The sequence below is a fragment of the Camelus bactrianus genome, chromosome 21 (genome assembly GCF_048773025.1).
Source record: "Camelus bactrianus isolate YW-2024 breed Bactrian camel chromosome 21, ASM4877302v1, whole genome shotgun sequence".
Lineage (NCBI taxonomy): Eukaryota > Metazoa > Chordata > Mammalia > Artiodactyla > Camelidae > Camelus > Camelus bactrianus.
The window spans coordinates 4,289,880-4,313,818 of NC_133559.1; the positions used below are offsets into that span (position 1 = coordinate 4,289,880).

General features: G+C 45.4%; 1 protein-coding gene and 3 non-coding genes across 4 annotated transcripts; 2 read left to right on the forward strand and 2 right to left on the reverse strand.

Annotated features, from left to right (window-relative positions):
* Window positions 1–848: 848 nt before the first annotated feature.
* Window positions 849–920, reverse strand: TRNAH-GUG (transfer RNA histidin (anticodon GUG)). Its single transcript has one exon. It is a non-coding gene; the product is annotated as a tRNA-His (tRNA).
* A 548-nt stretch (window positions 921–1,468) lies between these two features.
* Window positions 1,469–1,542, forward strand: TRNAN-GUU (transfer RNA asparagine (anticodon GUU)). The gene has a single exon. It is a non-coding gene; the product is annotated as a tRNA-Asn (tRNA).
* A 6,019-nt stretch (window positions 1,543–7,561) lies between these two features.
* TRNAV-CAC (transfer RNA valine (anticodon CAC)) lies at window positions 7,562–7,634 on the reverse strand. Its single transcript has one exon. It is a non-coding gene; the product is annotated as a tRNA-Val (tRNA).
* A 2,282-nt stretch (window positions 7,635–9,916) lies between these two features.
* LOC141574408 (NBPF family member NBPF6-like protein) lies at window positions 9,917–20,153 on the forward strand. Its single transcript, XM_074349968.1, has 6 exons — window positions 9,917–10,094; window positions 12,021–12,123; window positions 12,705–12,940; window positions 16,438–16,489; window positions 17,336–17,499; window positions 20,143–20,153. The coding sequence occupies exons 1-6, from the start codon at window positions 9,917–9,919 to the stop codon at window positions 20,151–20,153; spliced, it is 744 nt and encodes a 247-aa protein (XP_074206069.1).
* The last annotated feature ends 3,786 nt before the right edge of the window (window positions 20,154–23,939 follow it).

Below are 23,939 nucleotides of genomic sequence, written 5' to 3' on the forward strand. Positions count from 1 at the left end.
GTTCGGTAAAATAAGCTCAATTAACGTTTGTTTGTATGACTAAACTGGGTCATCTGCTCAGGGAATTGTCAAGTCTGATCTCTATTTGTGTTTGATTTGAACAATTCCGCTCCCCCCCCCCCCCACCTCCGGTCATGCTCTCAGTATAATGTGACCCTCGGTTACCAGCATGGATGTAGTCAGGCGGAAGAATCAGGCATTCGCTGTTTCCACTAGTTGAGTCCTCAGGCCGGAGGGTCAGGTAATCACCGCGATCACCATGTATGTGGTTCTTGTTAAGTTCTTCCAGTTGTCCAGTCCTGATGGATACTGTTTGTCTCGCGAGTGGCTGCCGACAGGCCTTTAAAATCCTTGAGAGTAGACGGGCACTGGAGAGGTTACTATGATGACTATAAGGGGAAACGATAGGCAAGGATTGAGAAAGTCCTCAGAGCAGAGATTCCCAGCAGCCAAGGTTAAACCAGCTAAACAGGTCTAGGGAGGAGGAGTCCCTTATGTGATAAAAAATTTTGTCTGTGGTCTTTAAGATCCTGTAGATTTTGAGTAAGCCAGAAACAACATTTCCCGCCGGTGATAGCACAGGAGGCTCCTCGCTGGGCAGCTAGGGCATGAAAGATTTCCCCAGTTTGGGGTAGAAGATAAAAGGCTTCCTTCGGTTCCCTTCTGCTCAGACACGGAGTAGAGAAGGTCCCCAGGTCAGCGGTCTGTAGCGTTTCCTTGCCTTCTCCTGACCTCATCGCGCCCGGTGGCCAGGGAAAAAGCAGTGCCCTGTGGCCCCCAGGCCCCTGTCAAGCTTAACCCCAAATCAAAAGAGAAGCAACCGCCTTCCCCGCGGGAGGCAGGGACAGTGCCGTGACTCGGATTCGAACCGAGGTTGCTGCGGCCACAACGCAGAGTACTAACCACTATACGATCACGGCGCACCACGCTCGCTGCGACGGGCCTGCGTCTTGCTGGAGCACTGTTGACGTCAAACCTTTCCGATTACCGCGCTCTTTGGTTCTTGGACAACCTCGGGTATTTGCACTCTTCTCTCTTTCACGCCCGCTCTCCATTCTGCACTCTCTTCCCCTCAAGTTTGATACCTCATGATCAAACCAAACCAAACCAAGCCCCAAACCAATCCTCGTCTCCCCAGATCCGCACGTGTCTCTGCACAGGCCTCCTAGGAAGTCTCCTTGTCCTCCTCCCCGCCTCGCGGGCTTCTTCCCCGCCTCTTCCCGCTCGTCCCTTCTGACCGACCCTCCCCACCACCTGGGTTCCGGCTTCCCGCTCGGCTGTCCCTTCTGCCTTCGGAATCGCCCGACGCACGGCTTTCCCACCGGACGAACACGCCGCGTCGACTCCACTTCCCGGGTTTTCTGAGGCTTTGGAGCCGGCACCGCGGTGCTGAGAAAGGCGAGTGACTGAGCCGAGCGCGGAAGCCGAACTTGCTCTCTCTGACCCTGAGAGAAGGCGTCGCCCAAGCGTCTCTGTGGCGCAATCGGTCAGCGCGTTCGGCTGTTAACCGAAAGGTTGGTGGTTCGAGCCCACCCAGGGACGTGTTCAGCCTGCCCTTTTGAGAGAGCTAAGATCTTGAGGTTCTCTCTCTACTCTGTGCATCCTCTCCCCTCACGGCCAAAGAGCGATGCCCCCACCACTACGCTCCTGACCTCTGCGTCGTCTTGTGTACGACAGGAGAACCTAAGCTCCTCAATTCATCACTTGAGGCTGGCCCAGAACCGCACCAGGAAAACTAGGTCGCTCGCTGGCTGGCTGAAAATGTCAGCTCACTTGAGTCATCGTTACTCTGAATTCCTTTTTAACAACGGAGTTTCTTCCGTCTTTGTACTTACTAGTGTTGATTTAACCATTTCCATATACTTTTGAGATTAATCTGGTTCTATGATTTCATGGTTACAAGTAATGCTGTAGTCCTCATTCCTGAACACGTATCTTTGGCCCCTTGTACGAGTGCTTCTCTAGCGAAGAGCCCCCGGAGAGCCATTGCTCTATCACAGTGTTTACATGGTTTCTGGATGATTCCATTTCCACTCCTTTGTTGGCTTATTAGCTGTAACTCTTTGGTTTGGTTATTTCGGCTATTGCTTTCAGCTTTATAGCATACGTCGGTAGCTAACCACAGGACAGTCTTTCTTCAAGTCATGCCACACCTCTTCACATTCCCCCCGCTGGCCTTTATGCTGTTGTTGGCAGGCATTTCACTTTACATAGGTTATAAACCCCACAATCCATCGTTATTACTTTGGTTTAATCTCACTTTTTTAAAAAAGAGATTTAAGTAATATGAAAAATGTTACATAGTTCCCCATGCAAGTACCTTTTCTGTTGTCCTTCATCCCTTTGTGTACATCCAGATTTCCATCCGGTATCAGTGGACTCCTTTCACATTTCTCATAGTGTGGGTCTGCTGGTGATGAATTCCTTCAGCGTTTATATGTCTGTAGATGTCATTATGCACCTTCATTTTTGAAAGACATTTCTTGGGGAGGAGGTATGCAATTACACATTCACTCCCCCGAACCCTTCAGTCCCTTAAAGATGTTGCTCCACTGTCTTCTCACTGGCACTGTTTCTGATGAGGAGTCTGGCATATATTTTTTTTTTTTTTAATGTACCATGTCTTTTTCCTCTGGCTGCTTTGGAGATATTTTTCTTTTCTTTTTCAGTGGAGTTGAGCAAGTTAAGTATGATGTGACTAGATGTGGTTTTCTTCATGTTTCATGTGCTGCTGCTGTTCATTTGGCTCCTTGGATCAGTGGGTTTATAATTTTTATTATGATCGGAAAATTTTCCGTCAATATTTCTTCCAAATTTTTCCCTTCTCCCGGAGTCTTTCCAGAGATTCCAAATTACTCATATATTAGGCCTTTTAAAGTCACTCTACCACTCAATAATGCTCTGTTCATTAAAAAAAAAAAAAAAAGAATTTTTTCTTTTTTCTTTTTCTTTTTCTTTCTTTTTCTTTTTTACTGTAGGTTCATTTTGGATATTGTCGGTTGTTCATGCCTTTATGTTCCCTAATCTTTTTTTCCTGTGATGTCAAACTGATGTCATTTCCACCTGGTGAACTTATTATCTCAGATGTGATAGTTTCCACGTCTACAGTTTGATTCAGGCCACTGGAAAATGTTCCATATTTCTACTTAACTCTTGGCACATGGGCAACACAGTCATCATAACTGTCTTGAAGTCCTCCCTGGGAATTTTAACGTCTTGTCAGTTATGGTTCAGTTTCGGTTGATTGATTGATTGTTCTCCTCCTTGTCATTTTCTCCTGCCTCTTTGCATGCCTGGCACCTTTGATTGGATGCCAGACATCGTCAAAGTTTCCCTTCTTGGGCGCTCGCTATTTTGGTATTCCTAGAAATCGTCTTGAGTTTCGTTCTGTGGCACAGTTAAGTGACTTGTAAACAGTTTGATCCCTTTGGGCCTTGCTTTTGTGATAGTTTAGGTAGGTCATTCTAGGGCTGATTACTCTCACTACTGAAAAAAATCTTCCTGAGTGTTCTTCCCAAAGGCCTGTGAATTATGAGTAGTCCAGGCTGGCTTGGGGGAGCGAGTGCAATTGCCTGTCCTGCGTGAGCAGCAGGCACACTGTGCATTGATCTTTTCAAGTTTCCTTCCTTGGCCTCGGGTAGTTTCTGCATAAGCATACCCTGTTCGCGATCATTGCTCTGCTGAGTCCTTGAGGGAGAGCCTTTTCATATCCCAGGGTTCTCTTCCTCTCTCTCTCTCTCTCATCACTGGATCTCTGTCCTGTGCACTCTAGCTGCCTTGCCCTCCAATCAAAACTCAGCTTCATCTCCACAGCCCAAGGAGTTGGCCTCAGATCCCCCTCCTGGTGCCTAGCCTGGAAAGTCTGGAAGCAGTAAGCCAGGCCAATGACAGGACTCATGTTGGTTGCTGCTCATGTCTCAGGGGTTGCTGGGTTTTGCTGCCTGATTTCCAGTGTCTTGAAAACCGGTGTTTCGTGTCTTTCCTCTTTTTCTTTTTCCTGGGGGCGGTGGTTGGGGGTGGGGTTGGGAGGTAGGGTGAGATTTCAGGCAGGGTGGTAAATCTGATTCGTCTCACCCCACCTCCACCAGAAGCTGAAAGCGTATCTTCATGTTTCCCCAGTTTGATTTCAATAGAAGGTGTGCCAATTTCTACTCCGATGCACTTTTTTTTTTAACTCAAAGAACGAGCCTTTTCTTCACACTCCTGTCATCACAACCAAGTTCCTATATATCTATCCAATACTCTAACAAGGGGAGTGGTGCCCTCCTGAATCACGTAAGTGGGAGGTACCATACAGGGACGATGTGGATGTGACCCAAAGACACCCCATTGCATGTGCTCAGCCGCTAAACTTCCAAGGTGTTTAGAAAGCCTTTCAACAATTGTCATTGTTTTTGGTGGTGACCTGCTTGATCGAGTCTCGAGAAGACTGGCCAGAATGACTCCAGATTCCTTCCTGCCAAGTAGCTTCTCGATTGGAGGGGGAAATACACACCCGTCCAAGACATTTGTTCTTCTCCTCTTTTCTCTGTGTGTTTTCGCTTTGGTTGGAGGCACACACTCTAATGACTAGGCTCCCTCCTATACCACCAAGCCTGCAGTAACATGACTGTCACTGTCTCTATATGGCTCCTTGACAGTAGCTGGCCATTCACTGACATCCGCTCAAGGTGCCCACACCTCCTCTTAACCTGTTAACCTTCGGCCACTCATCAACGTATAAAAATATGCAGCAGCATTGTATCAGAACAGTATTTTTGTTATTCCTGTGTTAATTAGAATTCCTCCAGGCAAAGATTATAATTAATTAATCCAATTTATTATCAGTTAAAGAACTTAAAAGGGAAAAATGGATCTTAAAATCACAACTTGAGCCGAATCATAATGGAGAAATGCATGTTGGTTCAAATATCGCATGATGCCTAAAAAGTCTACCTCAAAATTGTAAGTGAAATAACTAAGTCGCTATGATTTCTAGAATTATGAGACTTTATTTCAAAGACATTGTATGGTATGTGGTGTGTTTATTTTGCTGGAACTCAAAATTTTAAATTTTATAAACTTAAATATTTATCGGAATTCAAGTTTGCATACTGGACCAGTAAAACCAGATGAGGACATTTAGGCCATTCAGTATCCTTAGGATTTTGAAGGGAAAATAATTTCAGGACGTATACAACCTAGAACACTGTGCTCCCAACACTGCGCTTCCACATTATTCGAAAATCTGGAAGACAGCACAAAGTACCTTTCAGACAGAAGTTCTCAAAGTGATGTGATGCATACAAGGGTTCACCTTCAGCAGTATGACATGACGCAAATGCTGTCTACGCTGTTACACGTCAATTACTAGAATTCTTTAAAGTCTGTAAAAGTATCTTTTTTTTTTTTAACCTAGCTCCAAAGTCCATTCATTTGTCTAGAGCTAAACTTCGTTTTTACCCCCTGAGTTACATGTGACCAAGAAGGAAAGTTCAAGAAAACTTTCCCATGCATGTCATCCCCTGGGATCCTACAACCACAAGCTGGGTGACTACCCCTCTTTGGAGACAGACGCACTGGAATCTGTACTGCAAATCAGGCTGCCTCTGTCTGCTTAAACTCAGACTGGACCCAGCACCACGTCAAGGTCCGGACAAGAGAAGACCAAGCACCATTATCACAGGGCAGTCGCCCACCTGACAGCACCGAGGCCGACAATTCTGGAAAGCCCTTGAGAACTTTCCCCCACCCTCTGACGCATTTCCTACCCGCTCCCCTCATCCTCCCATCACGGGAAAGGTTCTTCTGCTTTCTGTCAGGTCAGAACCCTTCATGTTCCCTGCAGGGCACACGGAGCCAGGCAAGAGCCAAGGGGGCGGCCGCACTTCCCTGAAAGGGCCTCTCCCCAGGTGGGCGGCTCCAGCGCTCAGGCTGACCCAAGACCCCGCCGCCCACGGAGGCAGCCAGGAGGGGTCCGGAGGCAGCGGCAGCTGGGGGATGACAACCCAGTCGTGTTCCCACAAGCACAGGGCGCGTCTGGCCTGCACTCCGGCAGCCTGAAGAGACGAGATTTCGGGTTCCTGAAGGGGCACAAGGGGCCTGCTCGCGAGGGCAAAGCCTTCCTGTGGCCTTGGCGGACGGGTCCCGCAGAAGCCGGTTTGGAGGGACTCGACAAAGGAAAGGAGCAACAGCGGCCCAAGCAGTGATCTTGAATTGAGATGACGGCAGTTACTCTCAAATGGTGTCGCAGTTGATACATTGGCGAGGGAGCGCCGAATCAAAGATGGTAAAGGGCTCGGTGTGCGGATAGGGACAGAATATGCGATGTTAGTATTTCAAATGTTGTGTGTGTTTCCAATGTTTCTGATTTTCGATGAGTTCTTGGAACACAAGTCCTAGGTTCTCTTTGGATGAAAACTCTGTGCGCCATTAGGTCTGTGAGATGAAGGCGCAGAGGGTAGAAAGAAGGCCGCCCATCCCCCGGCGGATCATCGCACCTTCCCTCGGCGTAGGGACCTTGAGGCAAACCGCAGGGTTCCTGGGAGCCAAGACGGTGAGAAAAGAAATTTCTCTGGCCGGGAATCGAACCCGGGCTGCGGAGGCTTCAAATCCTAACCAAGAGACCACCAGGGAGTCATAGGAAACAAAGCCCACTCACCATCCCGCTCGAATTTGCCATGTCTAGTCGAAACTCGTGACAATAAATGTTGGGTTTCTAAGGACAGAGCAGAAAAAGAGGCCATTCCCAGCCCCTCTGGGCTGAATGCAGCTGTGCAAGGCTCCCGGCCCTTGGCCCGCTGCTCGTCACCCTTCCCCTCTCCCGCTGTGGGCGACGCTCTCTGCTCCGAGGCCAGGCCAGGCCAGGCCGCACGTGGTAACCGGCTGGGTTGCCTCCTAGTCCAGCTACGTCTCTGTCCGCGGCAGAGCCGAGGTCATTCTCTCTTTCTGAACCTCGGTTTCCTTTTAAGTCAGGCGCAGACCTGGCTCTCAGCGGGAGATGAGCGGATGGGTCTCCTTGCTGACCTCTGTCCTCAGTCCAGGGGCGCTCCCGATGACGGCAGGGGTACTGGCTCCTTTTCCTCCCCGACCAGCTCAATTCGTGGAGCCTGAAATTCTCAACTACGCGTCTTTGACTCGAACCCTCGGTGCAGGGTTACTTCTCTTTTGTTCTGTCAGGCAAATCAACGTGTTCCGCAGGTGTGCTGAGGTGCGGGAAAGCCAAGTGTGCTTCACAGGGGTGAACTTCGTGGTTTTCCGAGACTTAATAGGTGTCAGCGTGTAGAGGGGAAAAGTCTCTAAATGAGAAAGTGAGGGGATTTCCGGATGTAAAGGTAACTTGAAGGGGGCCTTGTCCTGTGCCCTCCTTGAGCTAAGCGGTGTCCAAAGTGACCGAGAGCGGAGAAAGGAGGCCCGGTTCCTAGTGCGGAGTAGGCTTCCCGGTAGCAAGGGAACTCCTCCCATGTATCCTGGGGAAAGAGAGCACAGCTGTGCACGCCAGCACGTCCCACCCCTCCTTGCCTCCTTTTAGTTTTTCCAATGGGAATGTAAATATCGGAGGGGCGGAAAAAGAAAGCTGACGTGTTTCCGCCCGGTTTCGAACCGGGGACCTTTCGCGTGTGAGGCGAACGTGATAACCACTACACTACGGAAACCGAACTGGTGCTGGCGCTTCACAGTACGTCCAGGAAAACCCTATCCTGCCCACCAACCCTTTAAACTGAGAGTAAAACGCTCGAAGCGCCAGCAATACCTCCAGCAAGAAGACTGCAGTCCCACAGAGGCCCTGGCTTGGGGCTCCGCACCTCCCCCCTGCCCCACCCCGCCGCAGCCAGGACAGTTTGGTTTCGGGTTCCCGCATCCAACGCAGGGTCTCTCCTTCCACAACTAAGCGCCCGGGCTCAGGGGTCGCCCTGCTAACTCCCCAGCTCCCAGAACTTCCATTTGCTTTTTCAAAATAGATTCTCTTTCTCTGCTGGAAAAGATTTATCATGTCATCTATTTTCTGAACGGCTAAAACATACCACATTAAGCTCCTATCTGACAACCTCAATAGCTCAATCCCCTGTGAGTCAGTCTCTGCGGGATCCTTTTTTCCCCTTCTGCTTCTATTCCTTTGTAGTCCTAGACTACTGTGACTGGAGGAGGAACCTATTGTGTGAAAAATGGTGGCCGGTTTCATGATCTCTTTCTCTCAAGATTGTTCACCCTCTTCCCCAACTTTCTCCAGGATAGACCGTACACTAAGCCGTATAATATGCCCCAAAACATTTCGAAGGACTTGAATTGCATACAGTTTGGGACATCTCACAGACCAGAACTATAGTCTAGAAGCAGGTTGGCAAGTAGTGTAGGTAGTTTGTCCTCCACCCTCACTTTGTCATGAATGTTCAGTGGCACATATGGAGGTGGCCGTGGTCATATATGTGGAGTCCACTAGCTTGGAAAAGCTAGGCAGCTGAAGGGAAGAGAGAGATATTTCAGGGAATTTCCCTCGTCTTGGCTCACAAAACCAGGAAGAAATTGATAGGTAGGAAGTTAGGAGAGGTCAGGGGATTATTTCTCCTGCCTGCCTATGCCTCTCTTTAAAACCTCAGCTTCTATGCCACTAAATCCCACTGCACAGGAATACTGTGGGTCACCACTAACTACCATAGACCCAAGATCTGGATGTTTACCACACTCTGAGAAAACAAGAACAGGTCAATAAGTTTGGGTCAACACAAGCCATCGCTCAGTGTTCTATAAAAACTGCTCTGGACATAAAGAATAGCACTAGTTTACAAAGCACCCCAAATTATGTGGCCACTACAAGTGTTCAAAGAAACATATAAAATCTACTTCAATGACTTTGACAAGTGGGGAAGAAAGCCTTTCGCACTAGAATGACATCCATAAGGGATAAGCGTGGAATATGCATATACAGATTAAAACACAAAGGAACCCACACATAGAGGAGGAGGGTGGGGCTGGGAGGTAGGGAATGTCAAAGCCGACTTCAAGTTTAACGAAAAGCCTAGTTGCTTTCCCGTTGAGGAAAAAGAAGCCATCATAACGTCAGTCTGCAGTAAGAAGTTAATTAAGACACAGTCTTGCCAGTAACCCTTATAAATTAATTATTCATACATGGAACACAGTATTACATTTGGGATATTTTCCTCAAAATAGTAAAACGGGGTGGAAAAAAAACTAGCAAACCAAAAACTCCAAGAGTATCTAAAAGTCTTAAATTTTCCATGAGGAAAAGTGACTTTATGACAGTGTTTAAGACAATGAAAGAATTTGAGAAATATCAATTCCTTGATGATTTATATGCTTGCAAGAATAAACAATAACAAATAGTTTTTTACGTTTTAGGAAGAGATAGGTCTGTGGTATCAGCACGTGGATACAGACAGACTGAGACTGGCTGCGGAGGGGGTGTCCCCATCAGTGGCGACCTTCAGAACAGCCCAGGCGGCCTTGTGTATCGGCGTGGCCTAGGCAGCTGGAAGACAGGGGCCCCCAAGATTCCACGACACGCTCCACCTTCCAATTCTGTTCTGGGCCTCCGCATGGTTACCTGGCCGGCTGGGTCCTCTCTCTGGCGCGCTCAGCATAGCCTGACCTCGGAGCTCTGGCGTCTTGTGCCTTACCTCCGTGGTGAAAGCCCCTCAGAGCGGTGGAATGCTGACGAAGTCTGGCCCAAAAGTAAGTAATGAATTACATCTGCATTCTTTAGATATGTTTAAATACTTTTCTTTTCACTTAAAGAAACTTTATTGAAGTATAATTTACATACTATAAAACTAACCCACTTGTACACTTCAATGATTTTTAGTAGTTTACCAGGCAGTGCAACCATCACCATAATCCATTCACTTGTTTTGAATTTATTATTTGTTTGGGTTTCTTCTCTGCAGGGTCTGGCTCTGTTTCTTCCACCACAAGCTTCAGCATGGCAGTATCTCTCACCTCTTTCTCTGGCTCAAGGACAGAAATGAGCATCCTGGAAATCAACCAGAACTTGCGCTCCCAGCTGGAAAAAGTCAAACAGGACTTTCGAGACCTCACAGAGAAATTCCTCACATCCAAAGCTACTGTTTACTCCCTGGCCAACCAGCTGCAGAAATACAGTAAGCCTTATGGGGTCATAGTCACCAAAGTGATAAATGATTGCCCATCTTCCCTACAAGAAATGAAATACCCTCCAGACTTCATTCTTCTCTCTCTTCCATCAAAACAAACCTGATTGTACTCCTAGAAAGGTAGAAATGGGTATTTTACCTTCAGTTTGCAGAGGATGGAAACACTGAGTCACAAAGGAGTAAAGTTTGCAGTGAGAGTATGGGAGGAATTGAGCTAAGATCTTGGTTCAGGCACTCAACTTTCTTTTCTCTCCCAGGAACATGTGGCAGATTCTACAAACCTATAATCTCGTTGTAGGCTTAAATATCTCAGGATTAAATTCAGTCTTTGACTGAGCAGCCACTTGCAGAGCACTGTGCCGGCTGCCCTGGGGAGAAAGAAGTGATAGGACACCCTACCTTAAAAGAGCTTAAATCTGTCTGTTCCCAGCTGAGCCACAGATGTCTGGAGGTGAGAGTGTGACTGGCAGACACAGAGGGAAGTCCTGATGCCTGGGGCAAGATTCTTTTCGCACATAAAGTCTGAGAAGCCATTCCTCAGCCTCTGGTGAGATGGAGGGTATTTCCAGGAAAACCAGAGACTCTACAGCACCTTTGCTACCTCTCTCTGAATGTGAAGTTCACAGAGAGCAAGCAAATCCAGGATCTGGGCTTTGAGACAAATGGCAAAATGAGACTGAAGCCAAGTGGAGGAGACCTCCAGGCCTCGTAGCAGGCAGGGCAGGGCAGGGCAGGGGATGGCCCTTCCCTCTCCACCATCAGCTTTCACATCTGGAAATCCACTGGACCATTTCAAACCTGTTCACCATCGAAGGGAGGGTGGAGCCATAGTGGCTGAAGGACCATGGGAGCAAGTGCCTGAGGGGACAGGGAAAAAACGGGAGGATTCTTACTGATTATTGAATTTGAGTTGGCTTTCAAATTTCTACAATCATTTTTTCGTAAATCAGTGAGGGATAAAATTTGCTATCCAACTTACTGACGTGGACAAAAAAGTAAAAATTAAAGCCTATTTATCAATGACGTGAAAAGACCAGCTTTGGGGTGTGCGAATATAAGGGTTTTTGTTTTTTTTGTTTTTTTTGTATTTTTTTTTTTGAACTTAATTTATTATAATCATAATACAACTTTTTTTGAAGCTAGAGAAGAAGAAAGATATCACCCACTATCTTCCTGTCAGGGTACTACTACAGTGCTGTGATTAAGAGCCAGGCTTCCTGGGTTCAAATCCAAGTTGCTCACCTTCTCCATGCCTCTGTTTCCGCATCTGTAATGGTAATAAGAATAGTGGCTACCTCTTCAGGTAGTGGTGATGATTGCGTGATGATAATTCTTAAAAATCTGCTAGAACAGTGCCTTGGCAGACATTAGTTCTCCCTCCAACCTAACACACCTGTTAGCATTTGAACATCTGTCTTTCAGACATTTTCATCTTCAGATACCTTTTTACACGATTTTATCCAGATAAACTTTTACATCTTTGAAATACGGAGGGATCGTTGAAACCCTCATTGTGGGAGACCGTCAGCCCTACAGTCCTTGGAGCTTTCCCAAACACACAGAGAGTCCTACTTCATGCCCAGATGAGTGTTTCACTTAAGAGGCTGCGAAAGTGGCTCAGATTTGGAGTCAGAACTCAGGGTGTGTGGATCCAGACATTGCCTCATTCCAGCTGAATCATCTTGAGCAAGTTAATCTGCCCGTCTATGAGCTTCTCTTTCCTCATCTCTACAGTGGGGAGTAATCAAATGCCACGTAGTTGGGAGGCTGAGGAATAAGGTGTGGAAATCCCAGCGTAGGGCCTGGTACCATGGTTACATCTGCCCCTGGGATGGATCCTGCCTCCTCCCTTGAAGGCAGTGACCACAGCAGCATGCCCAGCTTTCCCCTGAGGCAGCGTCTCTGTTTTCTCAGACTGTGAAGAGTACAAAGAACTTATTGAATTTGTGCTGGAGGAGGGAGTGCCATTTGAGGAGGGGGAGCTGGCAGAGAAGATGAGATCAGCTGCAAGGCTTGGGTAAGGAGACTGGGAAGGTGTGGGAAATCTTGACCCTGTTATTGGTTTTGCTTTTCATCCTTTCAATTAATGCCAGTCTAGCACTTCTGTATCTGGCTTTCCACCCCCTACGTTCTGCATAATGCTTGATGATGTATATTTTATTGAAATGGATGGGGGCTGAAGTGAGGAGCTGAAGGAATTTCTTTTTAAAAGAAAGGTAATTAAAAAAAAAAAAGAAAAAGAAACAAACCCAGTGCTATTTCCTCATTCCCTCTGCCACAGGCAAGTCACACAACTTGTACAAGAACTCAGCATGAGGTGTATATAAAAGTAGAGAAAAACCAAATTTCTTCTATATAGCACAGGGAACTATAGTCAATATCTTATAATAATCTTTGGTGAAAAAATTATGAAAACGAATATATGTATGTATATGTATATATATGTGTGTGTGTGTCTGTGTGTCTGTGTGTATATATATAAAGAATTCAGCATGAGGAATTCCTTAGGGGCAATCTAAGAAGTATCTCTGCTAAATCTCCCATAATTTATCACTCACTACATTCATTTTTAAATTTTACTTTCCCTTCCCACCTTAGGAAATATGACCCCCTAATTCAGGCTCAAGCCCAAGAACTGACCCACTTACGACAGAAGATACAGGAAGGAAAAGGTGCCTGTTACCTTTTCACCCAGCATGCAAGGAACACAGTCAAGTCTTTTGAGAGTCTCCTCAGGAGCACTGACATCGCCTACTACCAGAGGCAGAGATTCTGTGAGCTACTGACCCAAGGAAGCCAGCTGGCAGAGAGACTTGCCAGCCAACTCACCACCGGTAAGTCGGCTACAGGGCCTGAAGACCCTTAGCTCCTGCCAAGGTCCTAGCCTCACACGAGACCCCCTGCCTCCACGACCCTCCAGTGACTTTATCCGGATGCCCTGCTGTTTCGTGTCGGTCTCAGCCAAAGGATGGTGATGCTACTGTCTAGACATACCTGAGAGTATTCTCCTGGGCTGGAGGCGAGCCCCCGCAGACATTTCCCCTTCTGGAGCCAATGTTGTGGCTGGACAGACCCTTGTGCTTCTTATTAGGATTGCACGATACACCTCAGCAACAACCATCAGGACATTTCGAAAAACACAAGGTGTATTAATCCCAAGTCCTGAGGGCTACGCGGCGCACACACACCCAGGGCCACACAGCGAGGTCACAGGGAGAGAGAGAGCAGAGTCCTGTGGTTCTGTGATGGGGCACCTAGGGTTCCGTGGGTTCACTCTTTACTGCTGAATTTAAAACAGAAGAGGGGAATTAAAGTGCAAGAAGGAAAAAACGTCAGTTTTTAAACAGTGCAGGAAGTGGTCAAGCATCAGTTATCTAAATCAACCAGGAATTTCTAAAGCAAAAAACTTCAAGGATGAGGCAACCTGACTCTGTCTAGTCACGTAGTTGCCAGTGTGTTATTTGAGATCCTCGTCTTTGAAGTGGATGCCTTGGGAATCAATAGCTTAATATCAGGCACTTGGGTTACGTTTTTTTTTTTAAAAAGGGACTGTCAGGTGCTTACACTACACCTGCTGGTACACCTCACACTCTGGGGACCATGGCAACACAGGGCTGGCTGGGGGTGAGTACAGTGGAGACTACACGGGTCTGGAGGCCACATTATGACAACTGCCTCCTTCATCACAGGCTTTTGGAGCAGGAGGCAGCAGCCATCCAATCATTTTTAAGGACTTTGATATACAATAAAATGACCCATATTGTATTGATACACAATAAAAATGTGTACATAAGTGTTATATACAGTGTTATAAGCACTCCCACAATCAAGGTATATAACAGTTCCATCCCTCCTAAAATTCCCTTCTGCCTCTCTGTAGTCAACCGTTTTTCCCCAACGCCAGGCGCTGGCAACCGCTGTGTTTGGTTTTTGTCCCCATAGATTTCCCGCTTTCGTGCTGACTTCTATTCCATTATAGAGACGTATCACTTTTTGTTTACCCTTTCATCCACCGGAGGCCATTTGGATTGTTTTCAGTCTGGGGCACTTACGAATAATCGCTGCTAAGAGTCATACACAGATTTTTGTGTGAAAAATGTTTTCACTTCACTTGGCTAAACACCCAGGCATGGGGTTGCTGGGTACACTGGGTCAGTGTACGTTTAATTTATACAAAACTGCCAAACCGTTTTCCAGTGTGGCTCTACCATTCCGCATGCCCCCCAGCAATGAGTAGAGTTCCAACTCTTCCCCAGTACCAGATCCTGATATTTTCAGGTGGTTGTTCTTTTGCTTTTTGTCATTTTGGCAATTTTAGTAGGTGTGTGGTGGCCTATCACTGTGGTTTTAATTTGCATTTCCTAATGACTGATGATTCTGAGGGTCTTTTCATATGCCTATTGACCATCCATGTATCTTCGGTAAAGTGAGTGTTCAACTACGATGTGCATTTGACAGTTGAGTTGCTCTTTCCTTATCATTGAGTCTTGAGAGTTCTTTATATTTCCGGGTACAAGTCCTGTATCACATATTTGATTTGCCAGTATTGTCTCCCAGTCTGCGGCTTACCTTTTCATTCTCTTAACTGTCTTTCAGGGAGAAGAATTTCCTGGTATTGATAAAGTCCAACTTATGCATCATGGTTTTGCAGTTATATCTAAAAACTCTTTGCCTGAAACAAGATCCTTTGCCTTTCCATATAAGTTTTACAATCAGCTTGTCATTAGCTATTAAAAGTCCTGCTAGGATTTTGAGTGGCATTGCTTTGAATCTACGAAGAGTTTGAGGAGAATTGACCATTTTAATAATATTGAGTTTTCCAATTAATGATCATGGTGACTTTCATCAGGTTGAGGCAGCTTTTGCTTGTTTTATTTATTCATATTTGAGTGAACAAACAAAGCTTCTGTTTTTTGTCTTATGATGTTGACTGCTGACAACAGAGAAGGAATTACGTCTCCTAACGAAACATGCGCAGGCATGGTCTAACTAACTGAAGTTTCCAATTTATGTGAAGAAGTTCATTTTTGTTCTTTATTTGCCAAGAGTTTTATTTTGAATAGATGTTGAGCTTTGTGAAATGCTTTTTATTCATCTGTTGAGATAATTGTTAAGTTTTTATTATGTTGAATACTTTCAGATTGTACTCTGGACATTTTGAATATTATGTTGTGAGACCCTGGGTCCTGTTAAAGTCCTCTGAAAAGAATTTCTTAGCAGGCAATCAACCCCTGCTAGGCTCAGACTTGCGAGTACTATGGGCAGTAGCTCCAATGTCAGTTTAGTGTTCAGTGTACTTGATGTATTGTTTAAGTCAGTCGAGCAAATAAGTCACTCAGGTTTAGTCTGAACTAGCTGCTGGTTTTATGGTCATTCATTTCTGTAACCCTTTGCCATGATTCTTTGGGTCTGTTCCACACGTGTTCATTTTGGGGATGAGCCCGGGGATTTCTGTCAGTTTATGGACAGTGTTCCAGCCTCTCCCCTCTCTAGCATTTCTTTCATACGTCCCAGTTCCCAAGGGTCCCTTTTCCAAGTCCGTCTACAGAGAGATTGGGTTCTTTCAGTCACTTGTCCTATCACACTGTGCTGCAGTTCCACATGACTGGGGCTACTGTTAGAGCAAGGAGGCAAGAAAATTGAGAACGAAAAAGAAGGGGGGGACACTCTTCACACTCTTCAGACAAGAGGTCCCTGTTTGACTAGAGGGCTAGATTCTCATTTGTGCTTTACGGCCCTGCTCAGCTGCCGTGACAATGCAGTTCTGCAACTGGGCTGGTCTCTGGGCCGGGTCAGGAGGAAAAAGAGAAAAAGAAGAAATGGAAAGGAAGGGAAGATTCTCTTTACACTCATTGGCATACAGAGGGCCCTCTGTCCGGTCATTTGGTCAGAAAGAGGTGGCTTCTCCTGAAGGTCTTACAGCTCAGATGCTGCTGCAGGCTCCACGTGAGAACAGTAATGGGACACACATCCATGGTCTAGCAGCCAGCCTTGTGGCAAAATGAAGGTTACAGCTGAGGAAGTACAGAAGGCAGTGTGCCAGTACCCTGCAGGCTGGGGACCAAACATTTTAAACCCTTTGCCTTGACTTAGGAGCAGACCTCATGGTGATGATTCATCATGCCAGCGACATACCGCCCAGTGTTGCTCAGAAAAGCCTGCCAGGCTGCTCCTCTAAAGACACACCCGCGCCTCCTGGAATCATTCTCCCAGAGCGTCTGAACAAATATGTAGAGTATTGCGTCCCTGGTCACATAGGCCCTTGTACTTGTGATGTGTGAAGCGGGACCTGCTTAATTTCCTGCTAGCTCTTCGTATTTTTGGTTCACAGAAGATCATCAGGATAGGGAAGGTGAAGATGGACAGGAGCCACTGGCACCCAGGTAACTCTGAATGATGAAAGGGCTGATGATGGAATGGTGAAATCTGGAGAGGATTCCAGAAGCAAGAGACCAAGAGGCCAGAGGTCGCTGATCCAGGAGAAACCAGAAACTGCTGACTGTACCCACTGCATTTATTCATCATCCAATGATGTGTCATTTTAAACAGTGTTATTGGTTCTCTTTGCAGTTCTTGCGTTGGCTACCATTCCCTAGTAATTCCTCAAGTCTAGTTGACTAGAATCAGTCTGACCTAAAGGCATGCCAGCCAGAGATCCCTGGTTCCTGTTTCCTAAAAACCCATGTGGTTAAAAGCCAAAATGAGACGCCTCTCTGCTTTCTGCACAGTTGTCCTGAGGTGTGTTTGCAGGTGTTTCATCACCAGAAATCTATCTTGAAAAATAAAATCAACCATATCAAATATTTAGGGGAAAAAAGAGGTCTAAAAGCTGCAAGAGCCCTAAGGAGGTTACATTGCCTCGGGAGCCAGTATTCAATGGACCCCTTCATATAGTATTCCCTAAAATTTGTCCAGAGCATTTAAAAGCCAATATTTTAGGTCTCTGCGCGTCCTGCCTGTCATAGTGTGTTCTAGCAGAGTAGTTGTGTCGTTCCTCGTGTTAGGAGATCACTACGCTGCACACCTGCTGCTCGCTCTCCCACCCCAGCTCTAGCCTCACTGTGACACCAGTCAGAAGGGGATTGTCATGCTTCCTCTCACATAAGATGGCCCCTCTGATTTCTGGTGCCTCTGCCATGAGCTTCAGATCAGGACCAGCTGTGAGGCTGTGGTTCCAGGTTGCCTTAGTCTAATCTCCTGTCTTTCCTGCCCACCCACCCCCACCCCAGCTTCAGCAGGGGGCTCCAGGCGGAAGAAGAGAATGAAGTCCAGGAGGACTCACTAGATGAAATGTATCTGACTCATTCCAGCTACCAGGACTCCCACCAGCCTCCCAACACCAACGCCTTTGCGTGTGACGGGCAGGAAGCCAGCTCTGCCGTGGATGTGGCCGGTGAGTACCCCCAGTATAAAGAGAAGAAAGCTCCAACACCCAGAGGACTGAGAAATGAAGCTCTGGCGGCTTCTCCACGCTCACCGCCTCTGTCTCGGGTGATTGAGATCATCTCTGTAGGCAGGCCCCCAAAACGCGCCTTGCAAAAGTGATTAGGCTGCATACAGTTTTGGGATCAAGTACGGGTCCCTGGTGGGTCAGTAACTTGCATCGTTCCTGGCGCACACCGCATTGCCATCCATCTGGCCTCCATTGGCATAGGCAAGCCGAGGAACCCGAGACAAGCCAGCGTGGAGACAGTGAAGGGATCGTGGCAGGCTTTCTGCTCCCCTTCAGCACATGTACAGAATCTGTCTAATGAACCTCCTTCTTTAAGATGAAGCATCTTAGCTTTCCTGAAATGTCCTTGCTAATTCTGGTTCCTGAATGTTGTCCCCTGGGTTTTTCTAGCTGTCCACAATATCGGCAGTCTTGACCATATTTGGAAGTCCAGTGATCACACTTCCTGAGTTCAAGCACCAGTCTCCATTTCCCGTCAGGCGGCTTGTCTCCCCGTGTGGTTCCATGTTAGCTCTGGAACATCAAGCGGTTTCCCTAAAGACAAGGCTCTGATCTTGGCAACCCTTGAGTAAGTGGCCAGGGTTCCCATTCTTTGTGCAACACCGAAGCTGGTGGGTTTTCTTTGTTTGTGGGTTTAGTCTCAGTGCAGTAATGGAATCTAAACCAACAACCAGCAACTGGAGGAGAGGCTGAAGCTAGCAGCAAGGCCACTCACATGCCACTTTCCAAAAAAAACCACCCAATCTAGCCAGTGAAGCTCCTCCAGGTGTAGGAGCCCCTGAGCTAGCCGACTCACTGGTGTGTGCGAAGTGTGTGTGTGTGTGCAGGTTAAGACCTCAACTTTCGTCTCCTTTCCCTTAACTGACTGACTTTCCTTTGGGGACAAAAGTTTGGATCACTAGAGGACAATATGGTGTGTATTCTCTTCTAGGCAAGAGAAAGAGGCTATCTTAATTTGATCACTGTTAGCTGAGGTTCTTATAGCGGTATAAACCATGTCCTGTTTTACCCTTTTGCCCCAGGCGGGCGTAAGTACGTGCGTTTTGTTCCTCATTCTGTTCCTTTACAAAGGCATCTTCAGTCCTGTTTCCCCTTCCCCCTGAGGAGCAGAGGGAGTATTTGACACCTCTTAAAGACGTTCGGTCACAAATCAAGTGGGAGAAGTATTCAGCAGGGAGGAATACCTTTCTAGTACCCACAACTTCATACCAAAGAGGTGGCCACTCCTCTCCCAGAGCTAGACTAGCCCTACTCAGAGGCCTTCAGTATTTTCCCTCCTTGTGTCAACATCCTTTAAACTTCCCATATCCTTGTGTAGGAGGTGGCCCTGTGGAGGGAGCTTAGCACTGGGCCACGCTTCAATTCTACAAGGTTGCCCGCTCTCCCACACCCTTTCAGATGCCAGTGGAAAGCCCAGGTTGTTACCCATACTTCTGACTGGCCCCAAATCAGAGGGTAACACACCCCCTTGTCAGCTTTGATGAGTTTGCTAGAACAGCCCACGGAACTCAGAGAGACATTTCACTCACCAGGTTACCTTTTTTTTTTTTTTAAATAAAAGGGTATAAGTCAGGAACAGCAGATGGAAGAGATACATAAGCAAGGCGTGGGGAAAGGGTGTGGGGCTTTAACGGCCCCTCAGAGAAAGCCGCTCTCCTAGCGCCAACATGCATTCAGCAACCCAGAAGCCAGAAGCTCTCAGAACCTTAAAAACCTTTTGGGTTTTTACGGAGACTTCCTTACACGGGCACGATTGATTAAATCATTTATCATTGGTGATTGAACTCAGCTGCCAGCCCTCACCCTCCCAGGAGGTCAGAGACTGGAAGTTCCAACCCTCCAATCACAAGGCTGAACTTCCAGGCAATCAGCCCTCAAGATAAGGCGCTTTCCCAAAGTTTCCTCATTAACGTAACAAATGAATTTTATGCCTCCATCACTTAGGAATTCCAGGGGTTTTAGGAGCTCTGTGCCAGAAATGGGGATGAAGACCAAATATGTATTTCTTATTATAAATCACAATATCGTAGATGATGTCTGAAGATTCTGCTGGTTTTCACATTCTAGGGCTGTTCCCTTGGTGCTGCCCTCCTATTTAAAAGGACTAGCACATGGATTTGGGAGCCAGATTTCCATGCAAAATATCCTCTTTTTCCTGGAACTGTTCTAGGAAACAGACTGTTTCTGAATGTGCATGTTTGAAGCTAGGCACCCAGGAGATGTGAAAGGCCTTTGTTTTTCTCCAAAAGAGTGGAATAGAGAGTAAAGTGATACTGAGGGGGAGGTGGTGGGGATCTGGCTAACCCCCCTGCGGCAGCTGTGAGCAGGGCTCTCAGCATCATGCGGTGGTGGGGCCCTCTGTTCCACACCGCAGGGCAGATGGCATATTTCAGAGGACTTTCCCTCTAATCTGCTACTACAGCTTCCTCTTTCCAGACTGTAGTTTACCCCCTAGCTTATCCAGTTACCTGCATTCAGGTAGCACATGGCCTCTTTCCTCTCTCAGCTCTCACTCCAGCCTCAGTTAGCTACCAGCAGAACCTGACAGAAGATCCTCAGTTGAGTTTTTGTGTTATGTTTCAGGTAACAACTAATGCTCAGATTATGAAAGTGCTCGAATTATGCTTTACTTCAATAACGCATAGTCACAAACAGTTTCCCAGCTGATGAGCGAAATGAAAACAAAACAAGCAAAATTCTAAATATGAAAGAAGAGCAAGATTTCAGAGCCACTCCAGATTTTTACTCCAAATAAATAGTTTGCAGAAATCATCCCTCCAGCCTGCTAATGTGACAACTGCCAAGGGCACATCGATACCCAGACTCACAGATCAGCTGGAGAGGCCGTAACATTTTCCCTCCCCACCCCCAGCCTGTGGATAACTGGAGTCAGCAGCAGCTGGGGGAAGACGGCGAGGACTTGGGTCAAGAACAACTCAGAGTACTGTCACTGCAGACTATTCACCAGCTCTTCAGCACGTGTCTCTTTTCCTTGAAGGACGAGGGTTTAGAAGTCTCTGAGAATAGAGTTAATTTTATATACATTCTGTTGGCTATCGTCTTTTTGTACAAATCAAAATTATAAAGACTTCTTTCTTCAGTGTAAAGCAGGAAAATCAAACATTGATGTGTCCCCTACCTTTATACCCCAGAGTGATAGTCTGAATGCATCACTTCATTCCAAAATGAAATGTTATCAAGTGCCTGGTATTACCCAGAGAATATTCATTTCATCTCACCCTCAGGGAACCAAGATATTCAGGCAAAAATTTCTGCCCCCGCAGTTGGGCAACTAGAAGCAGAGCAGCGGTCTCATGCACACGCACCTGATGGGGCCCCCGGTTCACAGTGATAGGACCTCTGCCGGAGAAGGGTCGTGAGAGTTTGCTGTTCAGTCGTGTGGTTTCAGTACACTCCCGCAGAAGTTCCATCCTAGGGGGTCTCTGTTTAGGACCCACAGAGAGAGAGAATGTACCTAGATGGAACTGGTAGCTTCCAAATAACTCCACTCTCATCTGGGTTTTTTCCTGAAAATAAATTTCTTTACTCTTAATTTGTCTTTTGCAATCAAACATAAAAGCAGGACATCTTATTCAGAAGCTTTGAAATATATAAAGTAGCCTCCAACTTACCAGAGTTCCAGGTTAGAGGGCTGCTTCATGGAAGGAGGACAAATCCTGGGTGGCAGAACCTCTAGGTGGGTTTGTACAGCAGACTAGTGATGCACCCTTTCTTGTATGGGTGGGTGGCATTGAGGACGGTCACACCCCTCTGCAAGGGACAGATTCATTGAGAGCTAATTTTTGATGCAAGACTCAGCTCTTCACAGCTTCCTGTGTTTTACAGTAATTTCCCGTGACAATTATTTAATTTGAAAATTTTCAAACCTACAGAAAATTTGAAAGAACTACACAATGAACACCTCGATTCTGTTCATCTCAATTCAACAATTAACATACATTTGCTCCTTTCCTCTGTCTGCAGGCACCCACACACCATTCATTTTGCTTTAGTAAATGAAGACAAAAAGCCCACTTCAGCCCTAAACACTTCAGCGTCTATTTCCTGATATTAAGGGCATTAGCCTGTATAACCAGAATACAATTCAATTGTTGAATCTAAGGACAGTACTCTTAATTCAACAGTATTATCTAACATAAGCTCCATATGTAAATTCCCCCATTGTTTAAAAAACATCATGTCTATAATGCATATATACATGTGTAGGTATGTAAATATAGATGCCTTTAACATACACATCCATATTATACATACATATGGGAGAGAGATTAAGAATTAAGTGTTTGTGTTGTGGTACTGATGTTTCCCCATGTTCCAATTAAAATTCCTGAGTTGTACTTTAGTCCTCATTACCTGGAACTCTCTCCCAACTTCTTTGTTTTTGTCACTTTTGATGTCATTGAATTTCTGAAGAGGACAGGCTAGTCATCTTGCTCAGGGTCCTACGTGCTGATCCAACTAAACATTTTTGGAAAGACGAGCACATAGTACTTGTGCATCCTATCAGGAAGCAAGCCGTTATTTCTTGTCTTCTTGATAACAGCCATTCTAACAGGTGTGAGGTAATACCCGATTGTGATTTTAATTTGCATTTCGCTGATGATTAGTGATATTGAGCACCGTTTCATGCACTTGTTGGCCATCTATATGTCTTCTCTGGAAAAATGTCCATTCATATTCTCTGCCTATTATTACTTGGATTTCTTTTTTGCTATTGAATTATATAAGCTGTTTATATATTGTGGATATTAATCTCATCCGATACATGATTTTCAAATATTTTCTCTGTTTGGTAAGTTATCTTTTGATTTTATCGATGGTTTCCTTTGCTGTGCAGAAGCTTTTTAGTGTGCTGTAGTTTCACTTGTTTATTTTTGCTTATGTTGCCATCGCTTTTGGTGTCAAATTCAAAAAATTATTGCCAAGGCTGATGTCAAGGAGCTTGCCATCTATGTTTTCTTTTAAGGAATTTTATGGTTTCAGGTCTTCCTTTCAAGTGTTTAATTCCTTTTGAATTAATTTTCGTGAGTGATTTAAGAGAGTGGTCCAGTTTCATTCTTTTGCATGTGGCTTTTCAATTTTCCCAACATCATTTATTGAGGAGACTGTCCTTTCTCCATTGTATATTTTTGGCTGTTTTGTCATCAATTAATTGACCATATATCTGTGGGTTTATTTCTGGGCTCTCTATTTTGTTCCGTTGATCTATATTTCTGTTTTTATGCCAGTACCATACCATTTTGATTACCATAGTTTTGTAACATGGTTTGAAATCAGAGGGCAAGATGCCTCCAGCTTTGTTCTTACTACTCTAAGATTGCTTTGGGTATTTGGGTGCTTTTGTGGTTCCATACAAATTTTAGTTTTGTTTGTTCTGTTTCTGTAAAAAAAAAGAAAAAGAAAAAAAAGAAAAAGAAAACAAAAACAAAAACATGCCATTGGAATTTTTAAAGGGTTTGCATTGAATTTGTAGATTGCTTTGGATGATATTGATATTTTAACAATATTAATTCTTCCAGTCCATGAGCATGAATATCTTTTCACTTATTTGTTTTCTTCAGTTTCTCTCATCAGTGTCTTATAGTTTTCAGTGCACAGGTCTTTCCCCTCTTTGGTTAAATTTATTCCTGGGTATTTTAGTATTTTTGATACAATTATAAATGAGATTATTTTCTCAATGTCTCTTCCTGATTTTTTGCTGCTAGTGTATAGAAACACAACAGATTTTTAAAATTGTATTGTATTATTTGTGTTGTGATTGTATGTTGCAACTTTACTGAATTCATTGATTCGTTCTAACGGCTTTTTAATAGAGTCTTTAGGGTTTTTTAAATATAAAATATCATCTTGTCTGCAAACAATGACAGTTTTATTTTTTCCTTTCCAATTTGGAAGATTGTATTTCTTTTCCTTGTCTAATTGCTATGGCAAGGACTTCCAATAACACGTTGAATAAAAGTGGTGAGAGTGGGTATCCTCATCTTGTTCCTAATCTTGGAGGAAAAGTTTTCATGTTTGCACCACTGAGTATGATGATAGCTGTGAGCATTGAAACGCTTTGATTTTCTTTGAATATTGAACCAGTCTTGTAGCTCTAGTGTAAACCCCTCTTGATCATGGTGCCTGGTTCTCTGAACATATTGCTGAATTCTATTTGTTAATATTTGTTAAGATTTTTTTCATCTACGTTCATGCGGAATGTGTAGGATATTAGAATATTTTTATATTTATGTAAGATAGCTGTAGCTTTCTTTTTGAAAATTTTTGCCCCTGGTTCTGGTGTCAGGGTAGTAGATGCTTCATAGAATGAATTGAGAAGTGTTCCGTACTCTTCTGATTTCTAGAAGAGATTATGTAGA